General features: G+C 41.8%; 4 protein-coding genes and 1 long non-coding RNA gene across 17 annotated transcripts in view, besides 1 other annotated feature; all 5 read left to right on the top strand.

Moving 5' to 3' along the window:
• Positions 1-535: part of a mobile genetic element that runs on past the window's edge.
• The window catches only part of Plp (Pericentrin-like protein), a 28,644-nt gene extending 9,083 nt beyond the window's left edge, over positions 1-19,561 (top strand). For 2 of the 12 annotated variants that reach the window (NM_001032402.2, NM_001274930.1), the window contains exons 2-13: positions 1,048-3,057; positions 3,124-4,017; positions 4,169-4,309; positions 4,481-4,696; positions 9,597-9,722; positions 9,795-10,958; positions 11,150-11,317; positions 12,448-13,113; positions 15,009-15,710; positions 15,809-17,964; positions 18,030-18,140; positions 18,664-19,401. In NM_001032402.2, the coding sequence (NP_001027574.2) occupies positions 1,048-3,057; positions 3,124-4,017; positions 4,169-4,309; positions 4,481-4,696; positions 9,597-9,722; positions 9,795-10,958; positions 11,150-11,317; positions 12,448-13,113; positions 15,009-15,710; positions 15,809-17,964; positions 18,030-18,140; positions 18,664-18,970 (8,661 nt within the window). In that variant the 3' untranslated portion in view covers positions 18,971-19,401. Of the gene's footprint in view, positions 1-1,047; positions 3,058-3,123; positions 4,018-4,168; positions 4,310-4,480; positions 4,697-6,216; positions 6,561-9,596; positions 9,723-9,794; positions 10,959-11,149; positions 11,318-12,311; positions 12,336-12,447; positions 13,114-13,490; positions 13,663-15,008; positions 15,711-15,808; positions 17,965-18,029; positions 18,141-18,663 lie in introns of those variants that run through there. The other 10 variants (NM_001274932.1, NM_001274934.1, NM_001259833.2 and 7 more) reach the window with 9 other exon arrangements.
• Positions 7,195-8,735, top strand: Or71a (Odorant receptor 71a; the record flags this gene model as incomplete). 2 transcript variants are annotated; one of them, NM_001259834.2, is made up of 3 exons in its annotated part: positions 7,195-7,965; positions 8,069-8,335; positions 8,386-8,735. In NM_001259834.2, the coding sequence occupies 3 exons, from the start codon at positions 7,195-7,197 to the stop codon at positions 8,437-8,439; spliced, it is 1,092 nt and encodes a 363-aa protein (NP_001246763.1). In that variant the 3' UTR covers positions 8,440-8,735. The 2 variants fall into 2 exon arrangements, with proteins under 2 accessions (NP_001246763.1, NP_524078.2); NM_079354.4 differs by having other exon boundaries at positions 7,195-8,010.
• A 1,103-nt stretch (positions 19,562-20,664) lies between the features above and the next one.
• Positions 20,665-27,171, top strand: part of Sytbeta (Synaptotagmin beta) — a 50,283-nt gene continuing 43,776 nt past the window's right edge. Inside the window, exon 1 of the mRNA NM_144170.2 lies at positions 20,665-21,080. The gene's annotated coding sequence lies outside the window, so the exon portion shown is untranslated. The remainder of the gene's footprint in view (positions 21,081-27,171) is intronic.
• Positions 23,020-23,435, top strand: lncRNA:CR43684 (long non-coding RNA:CR43684). The gene has a single exon (NR_073933.1). It is a non-coding gene; the product is annotated as a long non-coding RNA:CR43684 (long non-coding RNA).
• Positions 23,937-24,613, top strand: CG13460 (uncharacterized protein). The gene has a single exon (NM_140484.3). It carries the CDS (start codon positions 23,966-23,968, stop codon positions 24,572-24,574), a length of 609 nt encoding a protein of 202 aa, NP_648741.2. The 5' UTR covers positions 23,937-23,965; the 3' UTR covers positions 24,575-24,613.

Raw genomic sequence — 27,171 nt, 5'->3', positions numbered from 1 at the left:
GACACTAGAATTATTCTAGTGTCTTTGCTTTGTTCATATCTTGAGGCACGAAATGCGGACACAAGCACTCAACAATCATTGCCTTATTAATTTTTCACACGCCGCAAGATGAATACTCTAATGACAAATATTCTTATATAAAGTCATGTTTGAAATTGATTTTTGTGATAATATGTACATAGATTTGGCTTTTTCTAATCTATTTTCAAATAATAATAACGTTAAGGCAATGCAAAACAAGAATTTTTCGCATGGTGCCAATTGATAAAAAATAATATAGATTTAAAGTCTAAGAACTTCTACGGTGAAGGGCATATTTTGTCAAATTTACAATGCATGAGCATACGTGTGCACACATAAAGTTGTCTGCTATCACTGTATGCGTAGAAAAGAGCGGTTCGCTGTAGCGCTCTTCGCTCTCTCGCTCTCTAACAAAAATTCGAGAGAGCCTGGAGCCACCTCTAGAGCCACGGCCAAAAAATTGTGTGCCAAAAAATCGTATGGCGTTACGCGTCTTGTTATTCTAGTGTCTTTGGTCTAACTCAATTGGTATCAATTCTTAGGCAATAACTCAATTTGGTATAAAACTTTGGACAAAAATAATGCCTCTTCATATTGAAATTTCTTATATTTCCCTACTTTCAGTAAAGAAACTATAAACTATTGCAATTGAAAATATTTTATTTTGATCTTACTAAACTATTGGAAAAAAATTTAACATTACGTTAAATATACCTTAGGAAATAAAGGCCTAAACTTAAGAATTGTATGAATACTATAAAGAATTTTTTACTTTTACTTTTACAATTATTCATAGATAATAATTTTTATTTTTGTTTATTTATTACGAATTTTATGAATTATACTTAATACTTATGAATACTTAAACGATAAACACACATTTTAGTTGCTTCTTAAGCTAACTATAAAGCGAATTGGTGTTATTCCAATCCTTTAAAGTGTTTTTCATCAAAGAAATGCTTTGGCAATATATTTCGGAGAAACATAAATGCAATGGCCATTAATATTGCTTTATTTACGTTACAGATCACATCATTGCTCCGGCCGCACGGTGCCAGTGTAAGCTATAAGGCGATCGAAGCGGCGACTCTCGAAGAATTGCCAGCAACATCCGTGGCAACAGCAACATCCACGGCTGCAACATCACGCGCCACTGGAGGAGCAGCAGCAACTTGTGTGGACGTTGAGTTCATACCCACGCTAAATATCATATTTGAGAAGCCGACTTCGTCGAGTGAGCAACTACAGTGCGCCGAGAAATCGGAACATGTGGCCGGTGGTGTGTCCGATAAGGAACCAGCAGATGATTGTGACTCCGACAATGATTCTACGCGCACATATATAATCTCGCGAAGCAGTTGGACGGGGGTAACATCGAGTAGCAGCACCCCATATGCGGTTACATCCACGGATACCGCCGAATTACTCAGGCGCCAGAACAATCTCAGCCTTACGGAGGAAGATCAATCTGTGTCGTCGTTTAGCATCGAGCAGCCCACCAGTTCCATAACCATTGAAATGGCCGATCAACGGACAACCACGACCACCACAACAACGGCGACGACGGCAACAACGCCGAGCAGTGCTAACATTCTGGCCACAACAGCAACGACAACGACCACAACTAGCAGTAGTATTGAGGAGGAGATCGAAGAGGCCATCGAGATCAGTGAGGTGGAGGAGCAGCTAAATACTCCACTGGAATCTCTATCGGAGGCGGCTGCCTATGCCCGGCCAAAGGATGAGCAATCAAGTGCCAAAAGTTTGAGTAGCAATCCGGCAGAGGATGAGGATGCTGATGAGTTTCGGATCGATGATGCCCAGTTATCTGGTGGCCAGTTGGCTCAGCACTTCCTGGTCGATGAGGATGAAAGCGAGGAGGGTTCGGATCTTCCAGCTGCCTCCAAAGTGGAGGTTAGTCTCTCCTCTAATGATGATGACTTTGATATCAGTTTGCCATTGGAGCAGAGGAAACCTGTGCATTCCCTGCACGAAGATGATGAGTCTGTAGATCAAAGTTTAAGTAATCAAAGCACTACGGATGATGTTTCCGAATTGGTCGAGGAGCCAGTCCATGAGATGGACGATAAAACCGATGGCAGTGCGGCCATTAGTGCCAGTGCACCTCAAGAAACTCAGGTGGATGAAAGCCAAATAACCGACGAGCAGGATCACTCTATGGAAGAAATAGTTGCCACAAATGAATCAATTGAGGTGACGTACGAAGCTGAGGAAACCGTCAATACTTCACAGAAACAAGATTTAATCACCGATTTAGATGAAGAGTCAGAGGATCAGGTGCACGTGGACAACAGGCCCACTTCGACTTTGCAAGCATTGAAGCTTCCTGCGTTGCAACAACCTCAGATTGTAGAAAGGAAAGCTGCTACAGCATTGACCACATTACGTCTGCAAGCAGATGTTTTGGAGCCCTTAGAGTTAACCATTCTGGAAATGGATGATGATGAGAATGAAGAGGATGACGACGATGAGGAGAGTTCCTTGCAACTGATGAAGCTGCGATTAATGGCCATGAATCAGCAAATGATTGTGGACAATGCACCCAAACTTTCGCCCACGGAAGCGGAACAAACACAAGTAACCAGCAGCAGTAACAATTTAGAAATCAAACAAATGGAGCGAGTGCCACTCACAGAGTTCTCCAAGGATGTTCTGGAGGATATTACCGAAGAAAGCGAGAGACTTCTCTCGATGAGCACAACTATGGAAGAGGAGCAGGATCCGCCTTCCCTCTCCTTGGATGAGTCTAAAACTCTGCTGCAGCCAGGAGCACATAAAACTGGGGGCAGCAGTTCCAGTTTGGTGAGTTTAAATATGCTTAAGCAGCTGGAGGCCAAGGTACAGGAACTACACACCCAACTGGAGACCAAGGACAACTGCTTGGCATCGCTTAATCTGCAGCTTGAGACAGCAAGAAGAGAATCCAGTGCGGGTCCAGCTTCAGCAAGGGATTCCAGTTCGCTAATGACCAATTCGACAGAGTATCGCACTCTTCAGGAAGAACTAGGCGGCCCAGTAAGTGTATCTATATATTGTAAATTAATTTTGTGCATATACTAAAAATAATTCTTTTCCCCACAGACATTGGACATTTATGTGGAGATGTCACGGAGGGATGAGTTGATTGCCAAACTAACCGATTCGCTGCAGCAATCGCTGAATGTGCGTGACAAGCTGCAGGTGGATGCGGATCGTCTGGGTGGCGAAGTACAGAATCTGCGTAGGCAACTCCAAGAGACGCTCGATGCAGTGAAACGCTCGAGTGCCGTATGGCCCGATCAGGAATGCAATCCCGGTCAGCGTATCTCAGAGATCTCCATGGATTTGATCAGCGAAAGCGATGATGATCTGGATCGTCATTTTCTCACGGACAACGAAGAGCGCGGATCACGCAGCTCCAAGGAAAGGCAGCTAACTCAGTTACAAACCAACGAAGAATTGGGACTGCAGGCGTCAAACCCGGAGTGGACACCGACATTTAGCAAGCAGATCGAACAGTTCCACACATATCTGTTGCCCACCGAACAGCGCATCTTCCAGATGGTCCAGCGCAAGTTCGACGACTATTTGAACCAACAGATCACCTTGTGTCGTGATCTTGGCGCCCAGGAGCTGAAGATTGCCCGCGATCAGTGGGAGAGCGAGAAGCTAACCAGCGAACAGAACCAGCAGGCAGCTCATGCCAAGCAAATGGAGGATCTGCGCAAGTACTTTGAGCATAAGTGCGCCGATCTGGAAAAGCAATTCTCGGACGATGTCTTCTCGCACAAGTCACAGCATCAGACAGGGGACAGTTCATCGGAGTGCTCGGAGGTAGATCAGTTGCCCGAGGAAGGGGCCGCCGCGGTGTCCTCCAAGGAACCATCTCCCCGCAAACGGAAGCGAGCTGAGCTGCTTCTGAGTCCCAGTCACAGGCAGATGACTCCTTGTGGCTTGGATTCGCTGGGAGAAAACACTGGAAAAACTGAAAAAGACGTGAGTGGGATTTAGTCAACTCTTCTACTTATTGAAAAAGATTAACAAAATAGTTACGATTTTTAAGATGTTTTCTTTTTCGGCATGGATAACTTCTTAGTCCTTTTTCCATCTACCAAAATTGCCTATAATAATGTACATTATTTTGTAGAATACTGCGGATATAGCCGACCTAAAGATCTTTTACCAAACCCACATCAAGGAGCTAAAGCGCGCGCATGAGGATCAGGTGCGCAAGCTGAGCGATCGGATAAAGTTCTATGAGCGACAGCAGGGTGATGATGACTATAAGGTATGGATAAAACTTTTGGAGTCACATTGTACACCTAAGCTTGTTTTCACTAACTGTGCTAACTGCATGTCCATTCTTGTTTTTCTTTTCGAATTTTATAACCCAATAAACCAAAAACTAAACCAATTGTAACTACCTGCAATCAACACCCAAATGCAAAAACTAACACAGCCTGCAACCGAATCACCCGAACGTACCTGCCCGGATCAGGAATCCGCAGGGGGAGTCGCGAATACCTCCCTTATTATCATCGATGAGGATGAGTTGAATTTCAACAACGAATCGCAGGTTATTCAGCGAATCATCGAGGAGTACGAGAAGAGATTGCAGGAGCAATTGGCCTTGGCTCGGCAGGACATCGCCACCGAGTTGGAGCAGCAGATTAAGGTGAGCGGAACAGGCAGGCATGTGGCATGCAACTCAATTCATTGCACGGTTTCTGTTAATCAAAATTAATTCATAAACTGCTTATTTCGAACCCATTCCTCGCTGTTTGTTGCATACATTTAATTTATTATTCATTCGAAAGAGTTAAAGATTTTGAAAACACAATTTAATATCATAAGCAGCTTAATTAATGATCAACGCAATCGTTGTATGCGTGATTCACCCCACTGATTGGTCTAATCTTAAAGTGTCTCCCTTGCAAAAATCTCTTCCCGAGCATAAATTATTTTTAAACACACTGCAGCACGCAGCTCACATGAAAAAAACGTGCGAAATTTGTCAAGTAGCCAAAATTTTAAATGAAAGCAAGAGGAAAAATACGAGAGATCTAAAAACAGAGCAACATGAAAATCATGCTGCCACAAGCGTGTGCCAAAAGAACTTTCAACTCGCTTCGAATTATGTAGCATTAAATCAGTGTGCACTTTGATACCTGGGATGCCGCTATTTATACCCACCAGTCAATGATCCCCTTGTGTCGTTGACAGATGCCTCAATCCTTTCCAGCAGCTGCCTCAATCATCGCCACCTCACCAAATATGGTGGCCACGTGTCAGCAAATGCTTGGGATAAATAGAGAAGACCTCCCTTTAGTTGGCGCTACACGGGGCACTATTTGTTGTTCTTTTGTGCGACACCAAAATAAATCCATCGAAGGTCAAAGACTGCTGGATATGCCATTGTGTTTACAAGTAGTTACTGTTGATACTAGTAGTAGTGTTGATGGCTTAGAAATTATGGTTAAAAAACTGTTGCGTTTTCAATCAACTTAGGCTTTATTCAGATTTCCCCAGTAGTGATATACAATGGTCCTAAGAAACCAATATATACTGTATGTTTACGCACTATTCAAATACTATAAAATCGCATCATTCTGTGGCACAAAACCCCATCACTGTTCACCAAAAATTTCCCGCCCCACTTATGCTGTCAGAAAATAGTCTTTTATATGTATCATATGGGGGCTATCTGCCGATCGGTCTGTTTGCCAACAGCAAATTTAGCAGACATTCTGCGGGCAATATGACAATGCAGAGATACAAATATATCTAAAAGCAGCAAAAGAGCGCGCCAAATTCCCGCTGAAAGACATGTGCTTGTCCTGTTGTCACAGCATAATAATTTGAATACTTCACACTTATCTAATGAAGTCATGAAATGGAGCTCATAAAGTCAAACCAGGAAGTGAGGCTCAAATGGGGATTAATGAAAGGGGAAAAGTGGAGCAGAAACACCCGGACAAGAGTGAAAAGAGAGACGACTAGGTACTGTCTATATAACTTTTCAAAATTAACGCTCATAAATTTGTATTAATTCCAACACGCACAGCGAAAGAGAGGGAAAGCAAGCAGTGCACTGCTTGATGCGATCTCTCCCGATCCCATGCGCTCTCTCCGCCGATTTTCATTATAATATGAGCTGCCTGCTTTGGGTGGCGTTCAGTCTTCTCCGTTACTTCAATGCGTGCGTACGTCTACATACGATACTTCATTCATACAAATAAAATACAAACGGTTTGTGAGAGAGGAAAAGAATTCTAGCTATAGATTCTACAAATCTTCGCGTGCTTCAAGTGGTTCTTGTGAAAAGTTTAATATGCAAATCATTGCCAAAAAGCGGAAAATAATTGTACATACAAACAACTAATTTACGTGGTGTTTTTGTGCCCATTAATTGGACTTTTTGTTGTGTGTGTGTAGATTCGAATCTAACGGTTCTTGTGTTCAAAAATATTTGGAAACCAAAAGGAATACTGCGGATCTGAAAAAGCAAACTACAGATCTAAAAAAAAGGAAATTTAAAAGTAAGCAAATCAATTTGACTAAACAAACTAAATTTGTTAAGAGTCCATCACTCAAAAGTCTACCAAAAAAACGCAGACTAAATAAACAAACAGTCTGCACTTTGTCAAAGATGTGTCTTTCTCCAAAATTACTTGAGGAGTCGTTGGCCTTTCTCCCCAAAAATAAAGGAAATTAAAACCGAAGAATTCCCATTTCCAGTCGCAATCGGTCCATGAGGAGTTTATTTTTGTTCCAGGCGCAAAATTTTCGGTTTCTCTTGGAATCTTTATTTAGGTTATATTTAGTCACTTTCCCGGGGCTTTGGACAGGCTATAAAGAACGACTTTTGGATCTTCTTTAACAAATCAATTAATATATAAACAATATTTTGATTCTTTCCCTTCTAAAAGCAAAAATAGTTGAGAAACCATCAGCAAATTATCTTTTAAATTGGCAAAGGAAATATGGTGAATATGATTTAACGTCAAGATTCATGTAAAATCAGCCAACTGGCTTGGCTAATTGAATTTTAATTGAAACGTCAAGGTTCCAGGAACGCCCCTAAAATTAAGCAATCAAGGAAATCAATTAGGGCAGCCCTATATAAAGTAGCTCCAAAATCGGACTTTAATAATCCGAGCTTGGACTTGTGCAATGGACTACGATCGAATTCGACCGGTGCGATTTTTGACGGGAGTGCTGAAATGGTGGCGTCTCTGGCCGAGGAAGGAATCGGTGTCCACACCGGACTGGACTAACTGGCAGGCATATGCCTTGCACGTTCCATTTACATTCTTGTTTGTGTTGCTTTTGTGGTTGGAGGCAATCAAGAGCAGGGATATACAGCATACCGCCGATGTCCTTTTGATTTGCCTAACCACCACTGCCTTGGGAGGTAAAGTTATCAATATCTGGAAGTATGCCCATGTGGCCCAAGGCATTTTGTCCGAGTGGAGCACGTGGGATCTTTTCGAGCTGAGGAGCAAACAGGAAGTGGATATGTGGCGATTCGAGCATCGACGTTTCAATCGTGTTTTTATGTTTTACTGTTTGTGCAGTGCTGGTGTAATCCCATTTATTGTGATTCAACCGTTGTTTGATATCCCAAATCGATTGCCCTTCTGGATGTGGACACCATTCGATTGGCAGCAGCCTGTTCTCTTTTGGTATGCATTCATCTATCAGGCCACAACCATTCCTATTGCCTGTGCTTGCAACGTAACCATGGACGCTGTTAATTGGTACTTGATGCTGCATCTGTCCTTGTGTTTGCGTATGTTGGGCCAGCGATTGAGTAAGCTTCAGCATGATGACAAGGATCTGAGGGAGAAGTTCCTGGAACTGATCCATCTGCACCAGCGACTCAAGCAACAGGCCTTGAGCATTGAAATCTTTATTTCGAAGAGCACGTTCACCCAAATTCTGGTCAGTTCCCTTATCATTTGCTTCACCATTTACAGCATGCAGATGGTGAGAGTGTGAAGTTAATGGTTTCCAATCGGCTATTACTCTGTTAATTCCTATTTAGAGTCCCGTCTTGCAGGACTTGCCAGGATTTGCCGCCATGATGCAGTACCTAGTGGCCATGATCATGCAGGTCATGCTGCCCACCATATATGGTAACGCCGTCATCGATTCTGCAAATATGTTGACCGATTCCATGTACAATTCGGATTGGCCGGATATGAATTGCCGAATGCGTCGCCTAGTTTTAATGTTTATGGTGTACTTAAATCGACCGGTGACCTTAAAAGCCGGTGGCTTTTTTCATATTGGTTTACCTCTGTTTACCAAGGTTGTATTTTCTACTCTGGAAAATCCTTGTATAAGTTATCTTTATTTCAGACCATGAATCAAGCATACAGTTTGCTGGCCTTGCTGCTCAACATGAACCAATAGAAACGAAGTTGTGTCCTATAAAATACGTTGCTTTCTATTTTGGATTAGCTCAAAGATTTCGCAGCTCGTTTGGAGATTTATTGCCGCGCGTCTTGTTATGCAAAGATCTAAAAATATATTGTAGCATTGCACGAAATACACGCTTTCCTATATATACTATATGTTGAGTGCACATGAAATGTAGAATTGCAAGTGACGAAAATAAAATTCGAATTTGGACGAAGACAAAAATTTTGCGGGAAAAAGCTTTAGCTCTGGCAATATGTAATTTTCCAAATAAACAAAGGGAAATCAAGAAAATTACCTACAGTCCCTTCTATTGGTATAGGAACGATTTATCTTTATGCTAAGAGTTTAGATACAAAAATAATATTAAAATAAAATTAATATTAAAATGTAAAGAATTTAAATTTTATAAGCACTTTGCTTTGGAATAATGGAATTCTTATAATATGTATGCATTTCAGTTCACTTATCTACTTAAATCGTGTTTATATAAGTCTGTAGCGCATCGTTTTGTTTGTCGACGTAAAAGTCTGAAGTAAATATTGAAAATGATTGAAAACAAAGAAAATTCACAATCTGCCGGGATCATGACCCTCTAGTGGGGAATTGAGAAGCGAATGGGAGATAAGAGACAACCTAGTGATGATAATTCATTGAATTACTTTCAAATCATCAACTCTGAGCTATATTTAATTGTATTTAATGTGGTTAAATATGCTTTAATCATGAGCGAGGGTGTGCAGTTCGATCCAAAAATAAGCTCAAACTCCATACACACTCCCCTTTCTCTTTCTTTTTTTTTTACGTTTTGGGTGGGGAAGATTCTTATTAAGATTTATGTATCTGGCTCTGTTTCCGTTTGTGCCACCCTCAAGGGATCGACACACTCGACTTGGGATGAGCCAGAATAAAGATCAAAAATGTAAAAAAAAAAAGAAAAACGCACAGATCACTTCCCATCTATATCATCTAAATATTTTGAGTTGAAACCATAAATATTTATGCTCTGGTGAAAGGCGGAAAAAGTTTCTTCTGAAAGCTTGATCTGTCCGGATTTTCCCATGCAATATGCAACCGAATGTTGCAACAGCTTTTCACACATTGTCCATAAACAAAAGATTTTAATCCATGTAAACAATTTGCATTTTTAGAGTTTATTGTCGGAGAATACCGTGGACGATCAGCATTGGCCCAAGGAGCTGATCTTGCTGCGCGAGAAGTTTACGGCCAAGAGTCAACTGGAGATCACTCAGCTGAACATTAAACATGCCGAAGAGGTGAGTAACGAATGCATATACTCCGTTCATATACAACTTCTCCTAATTCCTAATTTTTGTCGATTATCGTAGATGTCGCGCCTGAAATTAGAATTTGAAAAGCAGCTGAATCGAAAGAACAAGCGCCATCTGACCTTCGATGCAGCCCGTGACCTGGAGCAGGTGATCTGCGAACGAGATGGATTGAGGGAGCTGTCCAAGAGTTTCCGCAGCGTACTTTGTCGGCTGGCCAAGTGTGTGGCCCACTGTGAGGAGGATTTGAATGCCACACTATCCGAGGAGGTGCAACGCCTGCTGTTCCACAGTCGCAGTCAAGATGGAGGTGATGATCTGGAGGCTACCATTAGTAGCTCCCTAAATAATACGAAGCACATGCTCCGTGTGCCGGATGTCCACAGCCTGCTGGAAGTTGTGGAGGATCCGAGTTTGGTGCAGTTCATCGACAGCAAGAGCAACGAAGAGCCAAGTGAGGACTTCGATTTGAATGATTGCCTAGAGCGTTTGAAGTCGGAAGCCTCCTACCTGTTGCATTTGTCAGAGGATTTGCATAAGCAGCGGACACACGATGAGTCGTCGGAGCACTTGGACGAACCGGAAAAACAGGAGCATGAGCTCTGCTGCGAGGCGGAAGATGGTCTGAAGACCACAGGTGCAGTGAATCAACAAGTACTGTCGAAATTCCTGCGCACAAATTCCTTGAACGATCAGCAAATGGGCGTGGCCAATCAGAGGAAGAACAGCAATCCCGAGGCGGGAAAAACACATTCCTCCCTACCTCCAGATCTTCAAGAGCATGCGGGAAATGCATCAGAGCTGTCGTTCCAGCTTGTGCAGCTAAAGAATCGCTTGATTAAATCGGAGGCAGATCGTCAGAACTTGCAACAGCAACTCAGTCGCACTATTGATCGCAATGCGGAGCTGGGACAGGAGCTACAAGCACTTAGGGATCAGCTCTCCCAGTTGAACTCTCTGAACCACACGGATTACAATGAGGGATACGGCTTGGGCACAATGAAGAGCTTGCAGGAGCAGGGATTGGATCAATCATCGGCCAGTTTTCTTGCCCTCCAAGAGAGAGCGCGTCATTTGCTTTCATCCTCTCCGGTCAAGGAGCAACCATCAAGAGACCACGGCAATTCGACCGTTATCTTGCTACAAATGATCGAGGACTTTTGCCGCGAGGGCGACAAAGTGGTGGAGTTCAGCAAAAAGGATCGCGAGGATCTGCAGTCCCAGGTAAGTTAAGAAACGGTCTGCACACGGATCATCTTCCCCTTTTTAAGTTTTCCCTTTCCCACCTTTTAACATTGAGTGCTAAACGCATGATCCAAAAATAAATTCGAGTAGTCCGTAAGCCAGGTTAATTATGAATTAAACACCACTTCGATGCCCTCTCCTTTGACCTATAACCACAAACACAAACACAGATCGATACCGCTGACAAGCAGCTGAAGGATACCAGGCGATTCCTGGAGGATCAGGCCGCCGAACGCGAACAGGAACGCGATGAGTTCCAGCGCGAAATCGAGCGGCTGAAGGCTCAGTTGCGCGACAAAGAGAAGGAGCACAGCTCCTATGCCAATGCCTCCGAGGAGGTGAGTCCAGTCCATGGTTCTTATCTATGATCCCTCGGATCTTGATCTTGATTTTGGGCTTGGTTTGACTTTCGTTTGCGTTTTTGCCTGGGTTCACAAAGTCCTTTCCTCTGTCCTTTCATATCTCTTTATTTGTTTTCTATCTATCTTTTTATTATTGTTATTATTATTATTATTATTTCAAGGCTTAAGTTTTTGGTTGTAAGTTTGGCTATAGGCATATAAATATTTAAGTTGTCCCAGCATGTGGCCTTCCTTTTTTATTAACTGACACAATTCCGCACATTCTCCAAATATTAACACAGAACTACTTCAAAGGCACTGAATTCTGGAAGCCATCGAAGTCATTTCCTCGAAGAGTTTTCCAAATCGCATGGGGCACCTGTTGGGCATAATTCAATTGTAAATCGCCATGGGGGCATTTCAACGGAGTCAAGGGCAGCCTCCGATTCTTGTGTATATATGCCGGAGCTTTTGTAAGCATCTGCCGACATATTTATAGACCCCAAGAAATGAGCACTTAAGTGCGAGCGAGTCAGAGCCTTTCAATCAGTTTCCATTTAGCCGAACTACCTCAAGTTTAAGATCTCTGGGGGGTTGAGATACTTTCAATGTCGCACTGATATATGAACAAAATACTTATGTTTGAATTTAATTTGCTATGTTCTTGTGAATGTTTCAATGGTTTTCCAATTAAATTGCTCTGCTAATTAAAATTTTAATTAAGCGGGGATGTATTCATCTGTACTTTCAAAGAGTTTTTATAAATTTAAATGGGTTTTTTGTTATATTTCGACCCATATTATATAAATTATAATTACCATAAGTGTTCTCTGTGCTAATCAATATCATATATTGAAAATAATATTAAACTGATTAACGTATTTGTAATTCTTTGCATGCACCCAATAAACAAAACCGCAACTAAAATTACAAACTAATGCACCTGTACCCTTTTGCCACCGTGTGCACCCAAAAAAAAAAAAAAAAATAGTTGAAGGTAGCGAAGCGAAAGCATGTAAGTTTGTCACTAACATCGAAACCCGCACCCGCACACTTTTCATCTCATTGGTCCATTAATTCATATTGTATTTTAAAACATTACTTACTTAGCTTTTATTTTTATACAGTATGCACAACTGGAAAGCCAATTTAGGGAGGTAAATCAACAGTTGTGCGAGTCGAATGCGAAGCGGGATAAATTCGAGGTGGAACTGAAGGCTTCAATTGACAAAATCTTCGTGCTGCGGGAGATCATCTCAGAGCTGGAAACCCAAGTCCAGACAAAGGCACTCAATGAGGAAGTTTTGGCCGAGAAGGCCCAACAACTGGAGGAATATGTGAGTTTGCAGATGCGGGACAACGATATACTGCAGCAGGAGGTGCACAGCCTGAAGACAGACATTGGAGAGGGCTATCAATCCCGTATCAGAGTGCTGGAGGAGAAACTGAAACAGAGTGGACCAACGGCAGAACAAGGTGTGGTCTTGAGTCAGGTTGCGGAAAAGTTAAGAGACATTGAAACCACACTGGATCAAAAAACCAAAGCTCTGGAATCTCTGCATAACTCCAACGCGACCTCCAATTCGGCCAGCTTGAGTGTCACCGAAGATGTGTCTATTCATGGCAGCAAGGAACCCACGGCAGTGGGTTCACCCTCGCATCCATCGCTCACCGTGGAAGGTGTTCAACGGGTTACCGAAAAGCTGGACCGGCACACTCGCGTCGAGGAGGCGGCCATTAAGAGGATTCGCGACCTGGAGATGCAGGTTCATCAAATGCGCGCCGGTTGCGTGGTGAGTACAGCATATGATTATAGGAAACTTGTGATCCTATTGTGTATTTATTAATTATCTAAAAAGTATCTTGAAACAAGGAATTACAAATAGTAACGAACGGCTTGAAACGGTATGGTTTGTGTACCCGCTTAACCGCTTACGGTTACGCATCAAGTTCACCAACCTCGTTAAATTCGAACTCGAAACGTATAGGTTTGTGTCTTTGATTAATCGCTCATTTCAAATCCAACGGTTGGCCGCAAAGTATATTTAGATGCTGTCTCTTGATTTTTTCACTCACGCAAGAGAGCATCAAAAAGAACTTTCTTGTGATAGACCCCTCTTAGTTTTCTCGATCGACAGCATCTCTCAGTTGCCTTCAGAATGGCACTCTGAACAGTCGAATCGGGAGAAATGCCCGCATCTATATCGACAATTTTGAATCGCAAACTAAATATTCGCCAGATATATAATTATATATAATTTTCAGTAAAAATAAATATATTATTTTGAATGCAAACTGCGGAAGTTTCGAAAATGTTTCAGGGTCCGAAGATCCCGCTGCGAGTGAGTTTTTCAAATGGAGCTTTTAATATCCGATCAAGGTTTCTCAGTGCGACAATTGCGCGGTGTGCGGCAGCGAATGTTTATTTATTTTGATGAATTCCGCCGAAGGCAATCATAAACTATAAAAATATATAATTCAATTTAATTTAATTTGTTGTGCCGTCGATTGTCATAATGTTTTCCTCATGCATTCGTTGACGGACATTGTGCAATTTTTCTGCTTGAGATATGTGATTTATGGCAGAATTTTTTTTTTTGAGGCATTTGGCACACGCTGTCACCAAAATATATCGCTCCCTGTTTCCTTTCCACATGCCCGGTTTGTTCCACTTCAAAAATAGATTTCATATCTTGTGGCCACCCCAAATTCACGCCTCATTTTTTAATCCACTTGAAAATCGAATGTAAAACAAATCATTTGGCGCCTCTGGCACCTGCCACATTTCCATCACCCAACCCCTCTAAGTGTTGCACCTCATTGTCACTGGGAATACGATTGAACCGAATAAAAAAACAGTAGCCCAGCTTGTTTACAATATGCATTCTCTCACTGAAGCCCAATTGGAACACTAATATGCGGTAATGCCTCCATAAATTTCTTTATGCTGTGGCACGCATCCCGCTGAGTTGTTTGGAGAAAGGGGAGGCTGGACGATTGAGAAGGGGATGGAGATTGCTGGGGAAGCTGCATCCACACCCGTATGAATATAAATGGATCAAACCGAGTAAACAACAGCAAAGAGATGCCAGTACTAAAGCACAGATACCGAGAACAGTGGAGGAACTTGTATATATGCATTTTGAAGTGCTTTCTTATCCGCGGTCAATTTAACTGAAAATATTTAAGATATGAATGATATTAAAAAATCGGTGCTTTAAGTTAAAATGAAATTGTGCGTTTAAATGTTTATCCAAAGAAAACTTGAGAATTTCATTATGATATATATTTATAGCTTAGATAAGGAAATGACACATTTCGTCATTTCCGTTCCTCTTTCGAGCTAGATAAAAAAATTCCATTCAATTGTTTTAAATTTTTCTTATATTACAACCACGGTGCGGAGAGATACGATAGATACATCTACTTTAATTGAAGTTGGAAAGGGTTAAATGCAGATGAAGCCAACGGTCAAATGGTCGGCCATTGACTCACCCACGAGCACCAGAGTCTGCAAACTGACAGTCAGATAAAACCACTTGACTGAGTATAGTCCAACAAATATGAAAGAAATAGAAAGATCTTGTGGACTTATTACATACATCAAACCACAAATTACTCTAAATTTATTAAAAAATACATATATAATCTTAATTTGTGTCTAAATTGATCTAATCTTCCCTTGAAGGAGCTTCAACATGAGCGGGATACGCTGCAGGGTCGTATGGAGGAACAGACTCAGCGTATTTCTACCCTCCAAAATCGGCTGGAGGAGCAGCGACAGCGGGCGGAGCAACTCCATCGGACTGGCACATCAGACTTGAATACCCGAGTACATGAACTCCAGGGTGAGGTCCAGAACCTATACGAGCAATTGGCGGCGCGGGACAAGCAGATGGCCAACATGCGACAGCAACTGCAGCGCAGCAAGGAGGAGATAACTCGACTGGAGACGGAAGTCGAAGTACGAACACAACCAGATCGCAGTCTGGTGAACAAACTGCAGGCTGAAGTGCAGCAAAAGGGAGCAGAGATCGTGAAGTTAAAGGATAAGATACGCACAGAGATGATCAACCGTCTGGCTATCCCGGATCTCATGGAGACTATGCTGGCGGACAAGAACGATGAGATAGATCACCTGCGCGATCAACTGGAGGCTAAGGAGAAGGAACTGCAGGCATCTCAACAGGAAGCTAGCCAGATTTCATCCCCGTCTGGAGCAGCAGGAAAGCAGGAGGGTAGCGGTGGCAAGTTGAGTGCCCGAACCCTAAGCGATATCGGATCGATTACAGAGTTCCCCGAGCCGGATGTGGAGCGTCGAGCGGCCATGCGAAGTCTTACCGCTTTACAGATGAGCGAAGGTGCGGGCGGCTTCCTGCACCAGACAATGGTAGGTGTTTGCTACTTAAAGGACTTCTAAGTCCTTTATTCCCTTCTTTAACATTTTGTGTATTTAATTTCTTATTTCATTCTATTATTTTGTATCAGGAAACTTCTAAGGAAGCCGTGGCTAACTTAACACACAAGCGCACCGATGACCTAAGCGGCTTTATTGTCCCTTACCCGGTTAACACTTTCGAGCATCCGCACTACTTCCAGGCCCTGGGAGTCACTGCACAGAGCACCGATGGTCTAACGCCTGGTCTGGTGCCGAGGCAGATCAACTTCTCCAACCTTACAGAGGATTCCAAGCTAAAGACGACCAGTCTTCTGATGCACACACCGGAGTTGCCCAGGCCAACAACTCCTCCAGAGATTCATCAGCTGCGAGTAAAGCTTTCCGATTTGCAAACCGAAAAACAGAGACAGCAGAGTGAATTGGAGAAGAAGTTACAGGATCTGCAAAAAGAACTAGAGCAGGAGAAGGAGAAGCTGAGTCGTCAAGCGCAAACTTTGCAAAGTTACGAGGAGAGTGAAGCTAAGTATAGGCTTCGCATAGAGAACCTGGAGTCCAAGGTGCTGGAAACAGCTGCCCAGGCGGCTTCTGATCGAGAAAATCTCCGTAAGGAACTGAATTGCGTTAGTGCGGCCCATGAACAATGTGAAAATGCAGCTGCTGCTCGCAAACGGGAATTGGAGAAACTGAATAGTGAAGTCAAGGTAAAGGCCGATCAGCTGCATGCTGCTTTACGACGATGTGCAGATCTCGAACTGCAGGTTCTAACACTAGAACGCGATTTGGAGCGCCTAAAGAACAGTGATAATAGTTCGAAGCAATATTCGGTGGACGAAATTGCCCAGCAGGTGGAAAAGGAATTAAACTACTCTGCTCAGCTGGATTCAAACATCCTTAAAGCAATTGAAAGCGAGGAGGAAAACAATCTGGACAAGAAGCTGCAGAAAGGTGTCCAAACGGAGGAGGAGACTTTACCTGGAACTGGCAATGGAACCGACGACGAGAACTTCACTGGCGAGCGGGAACTACTAAATCAGTTGGAAGCCCTGCGTGCTCAATTGGCCGTGGAGCGTGAGCAATGCGAAGCAATGAGCAAGGAGCTACTGGGAGAGAAACAGCATTCGCAGGATATTCAAGAGCAGGATGTGATTATCATAGAAGCCATGAGGAAACGACTGGAGACAGCTCTTGATGCCGAGGACGAGCTCCACAAACAGCTCGATCAGGAACGGGAACGTTGTGAGCGTCTTCAAACGCAATTGACATCGCTGCAACGAGCGGAAAGTAGAAGAAACAGTTCCCTGCTACTGAAGTCGCCGGGCGACTCGCCCAGGAAATCTCCACGGGCTGATTTTGAATCCGAACTCGGAGATCGTCTGCGCAGTGAGATTAAACTGCTGGTTGCTCAAAATGAAAGGGAACGGGAGAGATCTGCGGATGCTCAACGGAGCAGTGAGCGGGAACGTCAGCGGTATGAAAAAGAGCTCCAGGAGCGAGTGGCATACTGTGAGCGGCTGAAACAGGAAATGGAGAAGCTATCTCGGGATAAGGAGTCCGCCGAAACAGAGTTGGAACACTTCAATGAACGTTTAACCCTGCAAGCCAGTGAAATCGAAAGTTTGGAGGCTAGGTTAGTCACCCTCCAGGAGGCGGAAACGCGAAGGGCCAACACACGCACCCGTCAGCATCAGGAGAACGTCAAGCTCCAGGCCGAGATCCATGAACTAAAGTCCAAACTTCTGGCGGCCGAAGCAGCACGGGATTGCCTGGACCAAAAAGTCACCCAACTGCGTTTCGATGTGAGTCGTTCTGGTCAGAGGGAGGCCAAACTAGCTGAGGCCTTAGCTCAGGCCAATGATCGATTGGCTCATAGCACCGATGACAATGTGCCGGCGCAGTTCATGCAGAAGATGAAGGAGATCAACGCCCTGCTGGCGGAGAACACTCAGGAAAACCGGCAAATGGCTGAGACGGTCCAGTTTTTGGTGGGCGAACGTATTGCTCTGCAGAAGAAATGCGAAGAGTTGGGTGGAGCTGGTAACACCAATGTCACCGAGCTGGAGGAGCGCTGCCGGCAGTTGATCGGTCGCTATTTACGAGTGGAGTCCCATCGGAAGGCGCTGGTCTACCAGAAGAGGTATTTGAAGCTCACACTGGAAGGTTACCAGGCCAGTGAGCAATTGGCTCTGCAGAATCTGAGAGGTGGTGCTGAACAGCCTCCACAGCGAAACATCAAAAAGAAGTTTAAGTAAGTTTGTGATTTATTGAAATTGGCTAAATCATTTGTATTAACGGTCTATCTTTTCTTTTTAGGACGGTAGCCCTTGCGATCATTGCCATCCAGCGAATTAAATACATTGGACGCATCTGGCACACGGGAAAGCGGATTGTTAGCAAGTCAGTCTTCACAATTACTCAGCAGAGGTGAGATTTGCAAAAGGTTTATTTGCTATTTATTGCTGTACATAGAATGCCTTGCCATAATCCCCATTTTCTCGTTCCTCTAAGCTCTAAGACGCCCATAGTAACCGTCAATATGAAAGTTAAACTAAAAAAAGGCGATTCAGCCAAGAACTAGCGTCCACAAGGTCTGGTTTCTCAAATAAATGCACTTGAATTATAGTAACTTTAGTCACTGCAGTAGTAGTAATTAATCTATCCAGTAATCAAGGTGCCTTATCCACAGTTTATCCAAAATTTTCTAAAACTGCAAATTTGTACTTTTGCCTATTGTTTAAATACTACAAACTATGATGTTCTCGATCAGGAATAATATTAGACTTTAATTTATAGTAGAGTTCAATATGGAATAACTTAATTGACCAAATTGTAGTTTTACTAACTATGCAATCTTTCTTTAAATTCACTTCGAACTTGATTAAAATCAACCAGTCACTCAACCAACCTTTTGTATACGACTGAAGACTAATGTGATTCATCTTTTTAGAAGTCCTGGACTAAACCTCAATGTGGCGCCTCCCCAATCCCCACTGCCTGGACCCAACTCAAATCTACCCACCAATAACAACAACCTCATGGGCCGCCTTAGTTATGCGCCCCTCTCACCGCCAATGGTTAACTTCAGCACCGTGCAGCCAATAATGCTGCCATCGGATTTCACCCTTCAAGCGCCAACAACTTCGTTGCAGACCACCATTGCCAATAACAATAGCGAAAACACCCTGCCATCATTGGCAAGATTGGACTGGCCGACGATGCAAAAACCAAAAAGAGCGCATGCGCGGCATCATTAAGCCCAGGATAGCAGAGTTGAGTTCCATCAAGAAGAACTTAACTGAATGCCCTAACTTTAAGTGAAGCCATATCGAAGACACTCTGCAAGCATGAAAGCATCAAGGATGTTGGACAAGCGATCCATTTTAGAGTTAATCACCTGTACCATTTCCCCTCATTATTAGATCTTAAGCTGTTGTAACCTATTTTAAGCGTTCGCGCAACCACAACAAACCTAGAAATGTAATCGTCTGTAAGTGTTATTTGTATTTACCGCCCAAATGTAGCCATAAGCATAATGCTAATCCATGTCCCAGTATTTTGATTGGTTCGACTGACTATTGGCTGACAAATCCCAGAGTCACTTACATATATTTAGTTTTATTTCATTTGGGTTCTGACTGTATAAGTTTCCTGCTAAGTTGATTAAACCAAATTTATTTCACATTCGAAAAGTTTATGTTCATTATTTTCCTGTTTCTAACTCGAATGTTTTCTGTACATAAACGGAATGTGCCTTAAGGGTGAGAATTCACTGGACAATTAAGAATTAAATTCATCAAATTATTCAAATAAAATGTACCACCTGAAAAAGGTATCGAAAGCAGTAGATTAAATGTAATGTGCGTACACAAATCATATATTTCAGCTCTATACGTTGGACTTGATGCGCAATAGGGTTCCGCATTTTCACATAAAAGGTAGGTATAAAAAGGCATTTTATAAACACAGCGATAAAATTACAAAAAGGAAGTCAGCAAGCAAGCGAAACCCTCGTTCACAACATTTAAATTTTACCTTACCTAGTCATAAGAGCAAGCTTAAAATCAACTGCGTATACTTGATATTTTCCAATTCAAATTACAAAGGATGTAAATAAGGACTTCCAGCATCAAGAATGGATATAAAAAAAAGTGTTCTTTAACAATATGCTAAGGGGCCAAATGGATGCAGCTGTTCCATTTTCCAATTGCCGGTTAAGCTCAACAGGTTGAGGGGTTGCTTGGGCAAATGTCAAGTGCTGCAAGGACATCTAAGACGGACATACAGCAAAGTACCTTGCCTCAGGGCGGCTCTTCGTCAAATGAACGCAAAAGCTGCAATGTTTTGCACGTCCAGCAGGGATTCGTTTGGATGTCGCCCTCTTTTTGTAACTCCCTTTAGGCCAAGGCAAATGTAAGCTATAAATTGAAAATACTCTACTATTTTATAATTGCGTAAGTTCGCTATTACTCTATTCTTTATTGTTTTGAAATAATAAAATGGTCTGAGTGCATTGCAAAATGTATTCAAGCCTTTTGAATTTGTAATATATTGCATTTTATTTAAAAAAAAACATCATTATAAGAAATTAAAACATCTTTTTAAATATACACTTTATATTTATATATAATATCTGTATAGTTTATGTGAAAATTATGATTTCTTTCAGAAGAATGTTCTCGAGTTAGCTGAAATAGTTAACATATCCTGAAAAAAATACCCTTGATAATTGCTGTCCAGCTCGTTATCAGCCGCAGCAGCACACCGCCCACTGATAAGGAGTCGTGGAGCTTTCCGTTCGTCCGGAGCCGAAGTTGGCCGAATGTTTACGGCCGGAAAAGCAGAGCTTTCCCTGCAGCAACCGTGGAATCGGCGGTGGACAGGCAGAAATCGCTAACATATGGTAGCGTTGAATGGCGCATCGTCTAGCATTGGCTATCCTGTCGTTGTGGCAAGCGGTCCTTCCAACATCCTGCCACTCACATCCTGTCACTCTCACACGGCGGTCGCGAGCGTTTTCGATACGAATACGGGATTCGGATCCGGTCTCTGTTTTTGTCTTTTCCCATCGAGCGGTGTGTGGGCCAGAACAAAATGAGATTCAGTTGTCTGCAATTTGAATAGATTGCTTTTCGCATAAATATCGAAAATATTTTGAAAAGAAACTCAGTGAATTCGCTTATTGCGCCTTTGGTGATAAATTCCATCCTTGATTTGCATATGCCAAGAGTGTTGCTCAAAGTTTCGTTTGAATATTAATGAGTTGTGCCCAGGGAGATGAATAATTATACCGATTTTGTGTAAAACAAACAATAAAAAACAATTAATTTTTGTGAAATACAGCTTGCACAAATCAAGAATAAAAAGGTAAGGAATAATTAATTCGATACATAATTGTATGCCATAAACTCTCTAGATTAGATATATATTTAAATACAACAATGCAAGTACTAATTGTTGGCTAAAAAACTTATTTAAAAGTTAACAATAACGCTGTACCATTCTTGTCTCAACATTAATTTCCCAATTGAAAGAGTTTCAAGTTTAAAATGCCTCAGCCACTTTAAGCCATCGACAAACAACTCAAAAGAAGTAAATAGAAAAGGATGGGAACGGCGATGAAGAAATCCAATTTGATAAGTAATCGCATCAGCCGAAAGCCTTGAAATTCGCACTTAAAGCGTCTTCGAGCCCCTAATCCCAGCCATTTAAACACTAAACCAGCGAAAGCCAGCACTTTTTTATGGCACCCAAAAGGTCCCTTTTCTTCGTCTGCCTGTTGAATATTTACCATTCACGTTAATATTTTTATATTTCTGTATATTTTTTGCGGCAATGCGTTGGGCTTTGGCTTATTAAATCTGTGATTGTTAGCGCCCTGGTGGGTGGTGGTGAGTGGAATTCTCAACAAAAGTTGGCCAGGTCAAAGGCCGAAATAGTTTAGGAGCTCTTTGATTAGGGTCCTTGGTTATTTTTGGGGTTTTAGCATTTACAGAGAGTGAAAGTTAGTTTCGTTCGTTTCGCTTCCCTATAATCGCACATGTGTATCTGCATGGGTTATTTGCTGATAAGATAGTTCTCTCTTATCTGCGAACAATATACGGGTATTGAATGTACAATTCGGCTTCTTATTCGTTACGCCCATGCAGAGGATTTTTTTTCCTGGTAGGCGTTACATAGGATTGTATACCTAATTGATGTTAGCTTTCTTTTTTTTTTCTATTCTCTTTTGTTTGTCTGTCCAATGACGTCAAACATGGTGCGATAGCGTTTTGTATATATGACCAACAGGTAAAAGGGAACACTTATATCTTCGAATTGGTTAAAGTTGCTGTGACAATTTTCGAATTTCTAAGTTGTTAATTTGTGCTGCAACTCTGGTGGCCAAAACTTGACCAAGGCAGCAAACTTTTGCCAGTGCTCGGAATGGGGTGGCATACTTGAATGGCTTCCATGTCACCAGGCGGAGAAAGTACAAAAGGGATGGGCAGAAAGATAGAAAGCAGTAGCGAAGACAGCCAGTCGATGGCGAGACAGCTTGTCACTGACATATCCAGGGCTTAAATTTCATCCTTCACGCTTCCCTGCCAGCACACAAGTTCATTATTGTTATTTCCCACTCCTCAGAACCCCCCCCTCCCCCTCCCACAGTGTGGTGCACTTGCTTTAAGTTTTTTAATTATGCTGCCTGGTTAAGTCCCCCGGTTTAATCCGTTTTAAAGGCGGCCATACATGGCGTATGCGTGATGGGATGGGGGAATTGCGAATTACTTGATGTCTGGCTAAAACACACAGAAAATTTATGACATTCTCAAAGAGGGTGTTTTACTTGCTCGTGGTTTATGAGTTTGTTATATCTATCTGTGCAAGTATAAATATAAATCGTAGTACAATTTTTTCGTACGAAGAAAATATGCAACTTCAGTAAAAATAAACCTAGCACGATAATCAAAGTTACAGGCAGTATTAAAAACATAAGATGCAAGTTTAATTTAATATTTCCTTATTGATTTATATTGTTTGCTATTGCTTTATTTATTTGGTGAACCATTTTTCGACTGCATTGCGAAGCACTTGCAATCAACCTAATTGAAACTCCAATTTGAAAATGGGCATATGGAAACACTTGACACTCAACCATTCGTAATTTGGTTCGGAAACCGTTCTCGTTAATTTATAATTACCTACCTAATGAACAACTGATTCGATAAGCTTTTCAAATAGGCACTTAGTTGGTTCAAGCTGGCATAATTTATTAGAGTATTTCCATATATAAGCGTATTTCTAAATACCAATTTAGTTTACTTTAAACCTTCATCAGGATGAGATTTTTCATACTTTCGGTGCTGTTCGGGCTAGCTTTACTCGCTAACTTTACAGAAGCGGCAGCTAAACCAGATTGGATTACAGTGAGGGAATACACAGTCTCACTTGAAATAGATTAAACTAGTTAAGATGTGAAAATAACAACTTTCTTCAAATGTATGTGTGCACGAAAAGAAAGTCAATTTAATTGTTTAAACTCTCAGTTGGTCGTCTACGTATTTGCAAAAACTTTCAAACTGTCACCTGCAGTCGTGCATACAAAGTTGCAGTAGTAATCATACTAAAATGTTTAACTAAAACTGTGTGCCTTGGCTTGGAAATTACACTTAGTGTTACATTGTTTGGTTAGGAATATAAACTATAGTATACAATTCCTTCTTGTTTATATGGTTGAATAAAAAAACTTTGAGAATGCAAGCAAGTTATTAAGATGTAACTTGGATTTTGGTTTTAAAATCTATAATATTATAAATAAACAAAATATACAAGTTATTCTTTGGGGTTTGAAGCTTACAAGTATGTGGGGAACGAAAAATTTCTCAAATAATTTATTTAAGCTTACTTTTTCTACCATCGAAATTGAAACCCGGAATCGGAACTCAGAAGCAAGACTTTTTAATTGCCGTATTGTTTGAGACAATAGAACAGATGGGAAACATCAAGCTACCAAATTTTTGGCAAACCGCTAATGACAACTATTCAGCAAATCTGTTTTTCCGACCGCCGAGAACCCAACTAAGCAAATATGAAACTACGCAAAACGTGGTTAAATAATTTGCACGGATTCCCAGAAACGAATTTTAGTTGAATCAATATTTGAACTGATTAAATGAAAAGTAAATTATACCCGTAAAAGAGGTGCTCTATAAAATGGGGGAGCAATGGCCAATGGAAGTCAGTTGAAAGTGGTTGCTAGTTTGGAAAATATGCGTCTGTTCGTGGCTCTGGTTTGTGTCAGTTTGGTGGCAGTGTCATCTGCCCAGTTGTCACTGCGCGGAAGATTGGGACGCTCATCGAAGGTGGATTTGGCAGTGGAGACACCCACTTTGCTGGCCAAGACAGCCGGACTTGTGCCCACTGTGCTTGTGAAAAATGCCGGCATAGTGCCCACTGTGTTGGTAAAGAATGCAGCCCAAATCTTACCTGCCGTCAATGTTGCCGCCGATGTGGAAACGCCCAGCATCTTGCCCCAAGTGTCCAACAACATCTTGCCCTACTATCCCCGCTACTGGCCCGACTATGGATCCTATGGATCCTATGGCTATCCCGGCGGCTGGAACAGTCCCAGCTACTGGAATAATAACTACTACGACTATGGAGCACCCTATTTGCCCAGACGTCGTTTTGTTAAGCCCGTTGTGTCCCCTGCCGTGATCACTGCACCCACTTCCACTGGCTCCTCGTCCACCAGCAGCACTACTACCACTGTTTCTGGTGAGGATTCGCCATCTGTGACTACCGATGTCGTTCCCGATCAGTCGGACGCTTCCGAAAATCAGGTTGCTGAACCCGTGGTCACGACCCAGGTGATCTAAGGAGAGGTCTAAAAAATAATAATTAAATTTTATATATTGAGCAATTATTTTTTCATTAATAGAGAAAGTTGGGCGATTGTCAAAGGATCTTATTGCTAAATACCTTGATGTTACTATCAGTAATTTTCTCACAAATCTTGGATATCATTTTAGAGGGTACAACACATAAGTAGAAGACATTACCTATTTTTTTAATAAGTTAAAACCACTTTGGTATACCAACAGGAATTTATAGTTTGTATAATTAACACACAATTGTGATAGATTTGAAACTTAATCGATAATATCTATGATTCAGGATTTGTATCAAAGTTAATTATCAATTTATGGCCACTTTAGGCCTCGAACCAGAACGAGTACCCATCGGCTATCTTATCGCGGTTAGTCCTATATACTATATACTAAACGCTATTTGTCGCATTGAGTAGAGTGCAAACACTGAGCTTAGTGGGGCATTAAAGGTGCGAACTATCCGTTGTCGTGGCCAACCAGTTTTGACCAGCAGCAGAGCCAGAAAAAAAGCAACAGGCTAAGAGCCTGCCATATGGCGCAATATTGAAATATCCAATCAAAATGTTAATTCGAGGATAGAAGAAGAGACGAGAAATGAAAATCAAAGGACCATTTTTCGTTCAGGGTCGGGCATTGTTTCAGTCCTGGATCCTGGCCAAGGATCAACTCAGTTCAGGTAAAATTTTCATTCGAAACTTGATGGGTTTTTATGTAAATTTACGATACGCGCCGAAGATAGATTTTGATGAAAAAAAAATACCCTTTTCACACTTGTTGATTCATTAAACGGCGCGACCGATGGGTGAAATACATAAAAAGAAGGGGTTTATTGTTATTTTCGCTCTTAGTTTGTTTGGATACAAAAAAAAATTGTGTTTGGTTTTGTTTTTGCCTATGTAACCGGAGCATATTGAGGGACTTTCTATGCTCGCTGGACTAGTGGGAGTGGGAATGGTAGTGACGTGCTTTTTGCTCCATGTTTATTTTTAGGGTTTTGGCCGGGTCTTAGGGTCTGGCGCCATCGGATCCCTCCCACTCCCACTCCGACTACCCACCCATCCCACAAAACTCCCCTTGAATAACCGCCCCTATTTAGCCAGCGCGCTTTCATACCGAAAAGCTTTGAGCTATGCAAATGAATTAATGCCCATGAAAGTTTCCTTCGGACGATGTGAGAGTAATTTCTTGTGCAGTTTCGCCTAATTGCATCAATTAGGCATGTATGTTAATGCCAACGGTTGAACTGCAAGTGCTCTTTTCTCTTCGGTAAATATCTTAAGAACATGACTTGATCAGAAATGTCAGCATATGCAGCATTTGCTCTTTGTATACATACATACATATAACGAATTTGTTAACTTTGCATAATTTTAACACTTCATAGTTGGCAGCACTTAACTTGGTTAAGTTAAGCGTTATTTCTCCATTCCAATCACAATGGCGGGCTTAATAAGCTGAAAGTAATGAATAAACATCGGATATGAGAGCTAGCCGCTAATAATCCCATGCACATGACAGCATATGTGTACACTGAGCGAAATGTTTTATGGCCTTCCCTTGACATCCGACTGTCAAATAAATCGCTCGACTGTTTTCTTTTTCGTTTTTTTTTTTGTGCGGTGATATCCTGTCACTCGAACGACTTGATGAGAGCTCAGCCATCACCATCATTGACATAACAATTGGAAACACTTCCGTTTCCACATGAGCAGCCAGGGGCTGTTTTATATGTGCGACAGGCCTGCCCGCTTTTTCCGCTCGTATCGGGGGAAATGGGAAATGTGGCCTATAAGTAAACAGAAATTAGCGTCCGACGTCGAAAGGAAATGATTGCCCAGGAGATGTGCGCTGTGATAGAAGAAAAGCTAAGCAGGAGTTATGGGAGGGATATCTTAGCTTAAGCCTAAGTGAATTTGTTATCTTGCCGCATTCTCTTGTTTCGTGATATTTTTAATTGTTCTTTTAAATCAAAGGCATACACTTAGACGTGCGATAATTTGATTTGTTAAGATCTTGAATGAAAGGTTTGCAAACGTCATTGTCTTTTATAGCAAAAATAATATTGATAATTAATTTATTTTTAATTTAAATGCTAATAATAATAGAATATAATTTTTAACAATGCTTTTTTCACTTCATAATTCATTGTCCCCGGCATAAGCGTGTGACTTCGCGCTCTGTGTGACTTCATCTATCTTTTATCTTGTCATAAACCATGAACCTGCAATATCAACAAATAATAATTTAAAGCCAATACATGGCATATATTCCGCCCCAGGGGGTCGCGACTCCCCATGGGACTAGACAAAGTTTCGTAATTTTTTCGTATGCAAATTACTGTGCATGGGGGGTTCAGGCCATGGCAAATTGACCAAAACATGTCAACTGTGTCAACAAGAATTATAGCAATTGCGCTCGTTTTACGTCGATTGCAATAATTTGACCTGGCAAAGGTCACAATGAAAATTTCTTGAAGCAAAGTCGAAAAAAGTCTACTCCACTGCACGAGCTCCCTATTCTTTCCAAATTAATTTTGTGTATTTATTAGGTTTTCTGAAACATTTTAGATATACATTTAAATACAT

The sequence above is a fragment of the Drosophila melanogaster genome, chromosome 3L (assembly GCF_000001215.4).
Source record: "Drosophila melanogaster chromosome 3L".
NCBI classification, from domain to species: Eukaryota; Metazoa; Arthropoda; class Insecta; order Diptera; family Drosophilidae; genus Drosophila; species Drosophila melanogaster.
The sequence above is the reverse complement of the archived record's forward strand: the minus strand, read 5'-3'. Positions and strand labels throughout refer to the sequence as shown.

Coding starts and splice junctions, on each gene's coding strand:
- CG13460 (NM_140484.3), top strand. CDS start 23,966: ATGCGTCTGTTCGTGGCTCTGGTTTGTGTCAGTTTGGTGGCAGTGTCA.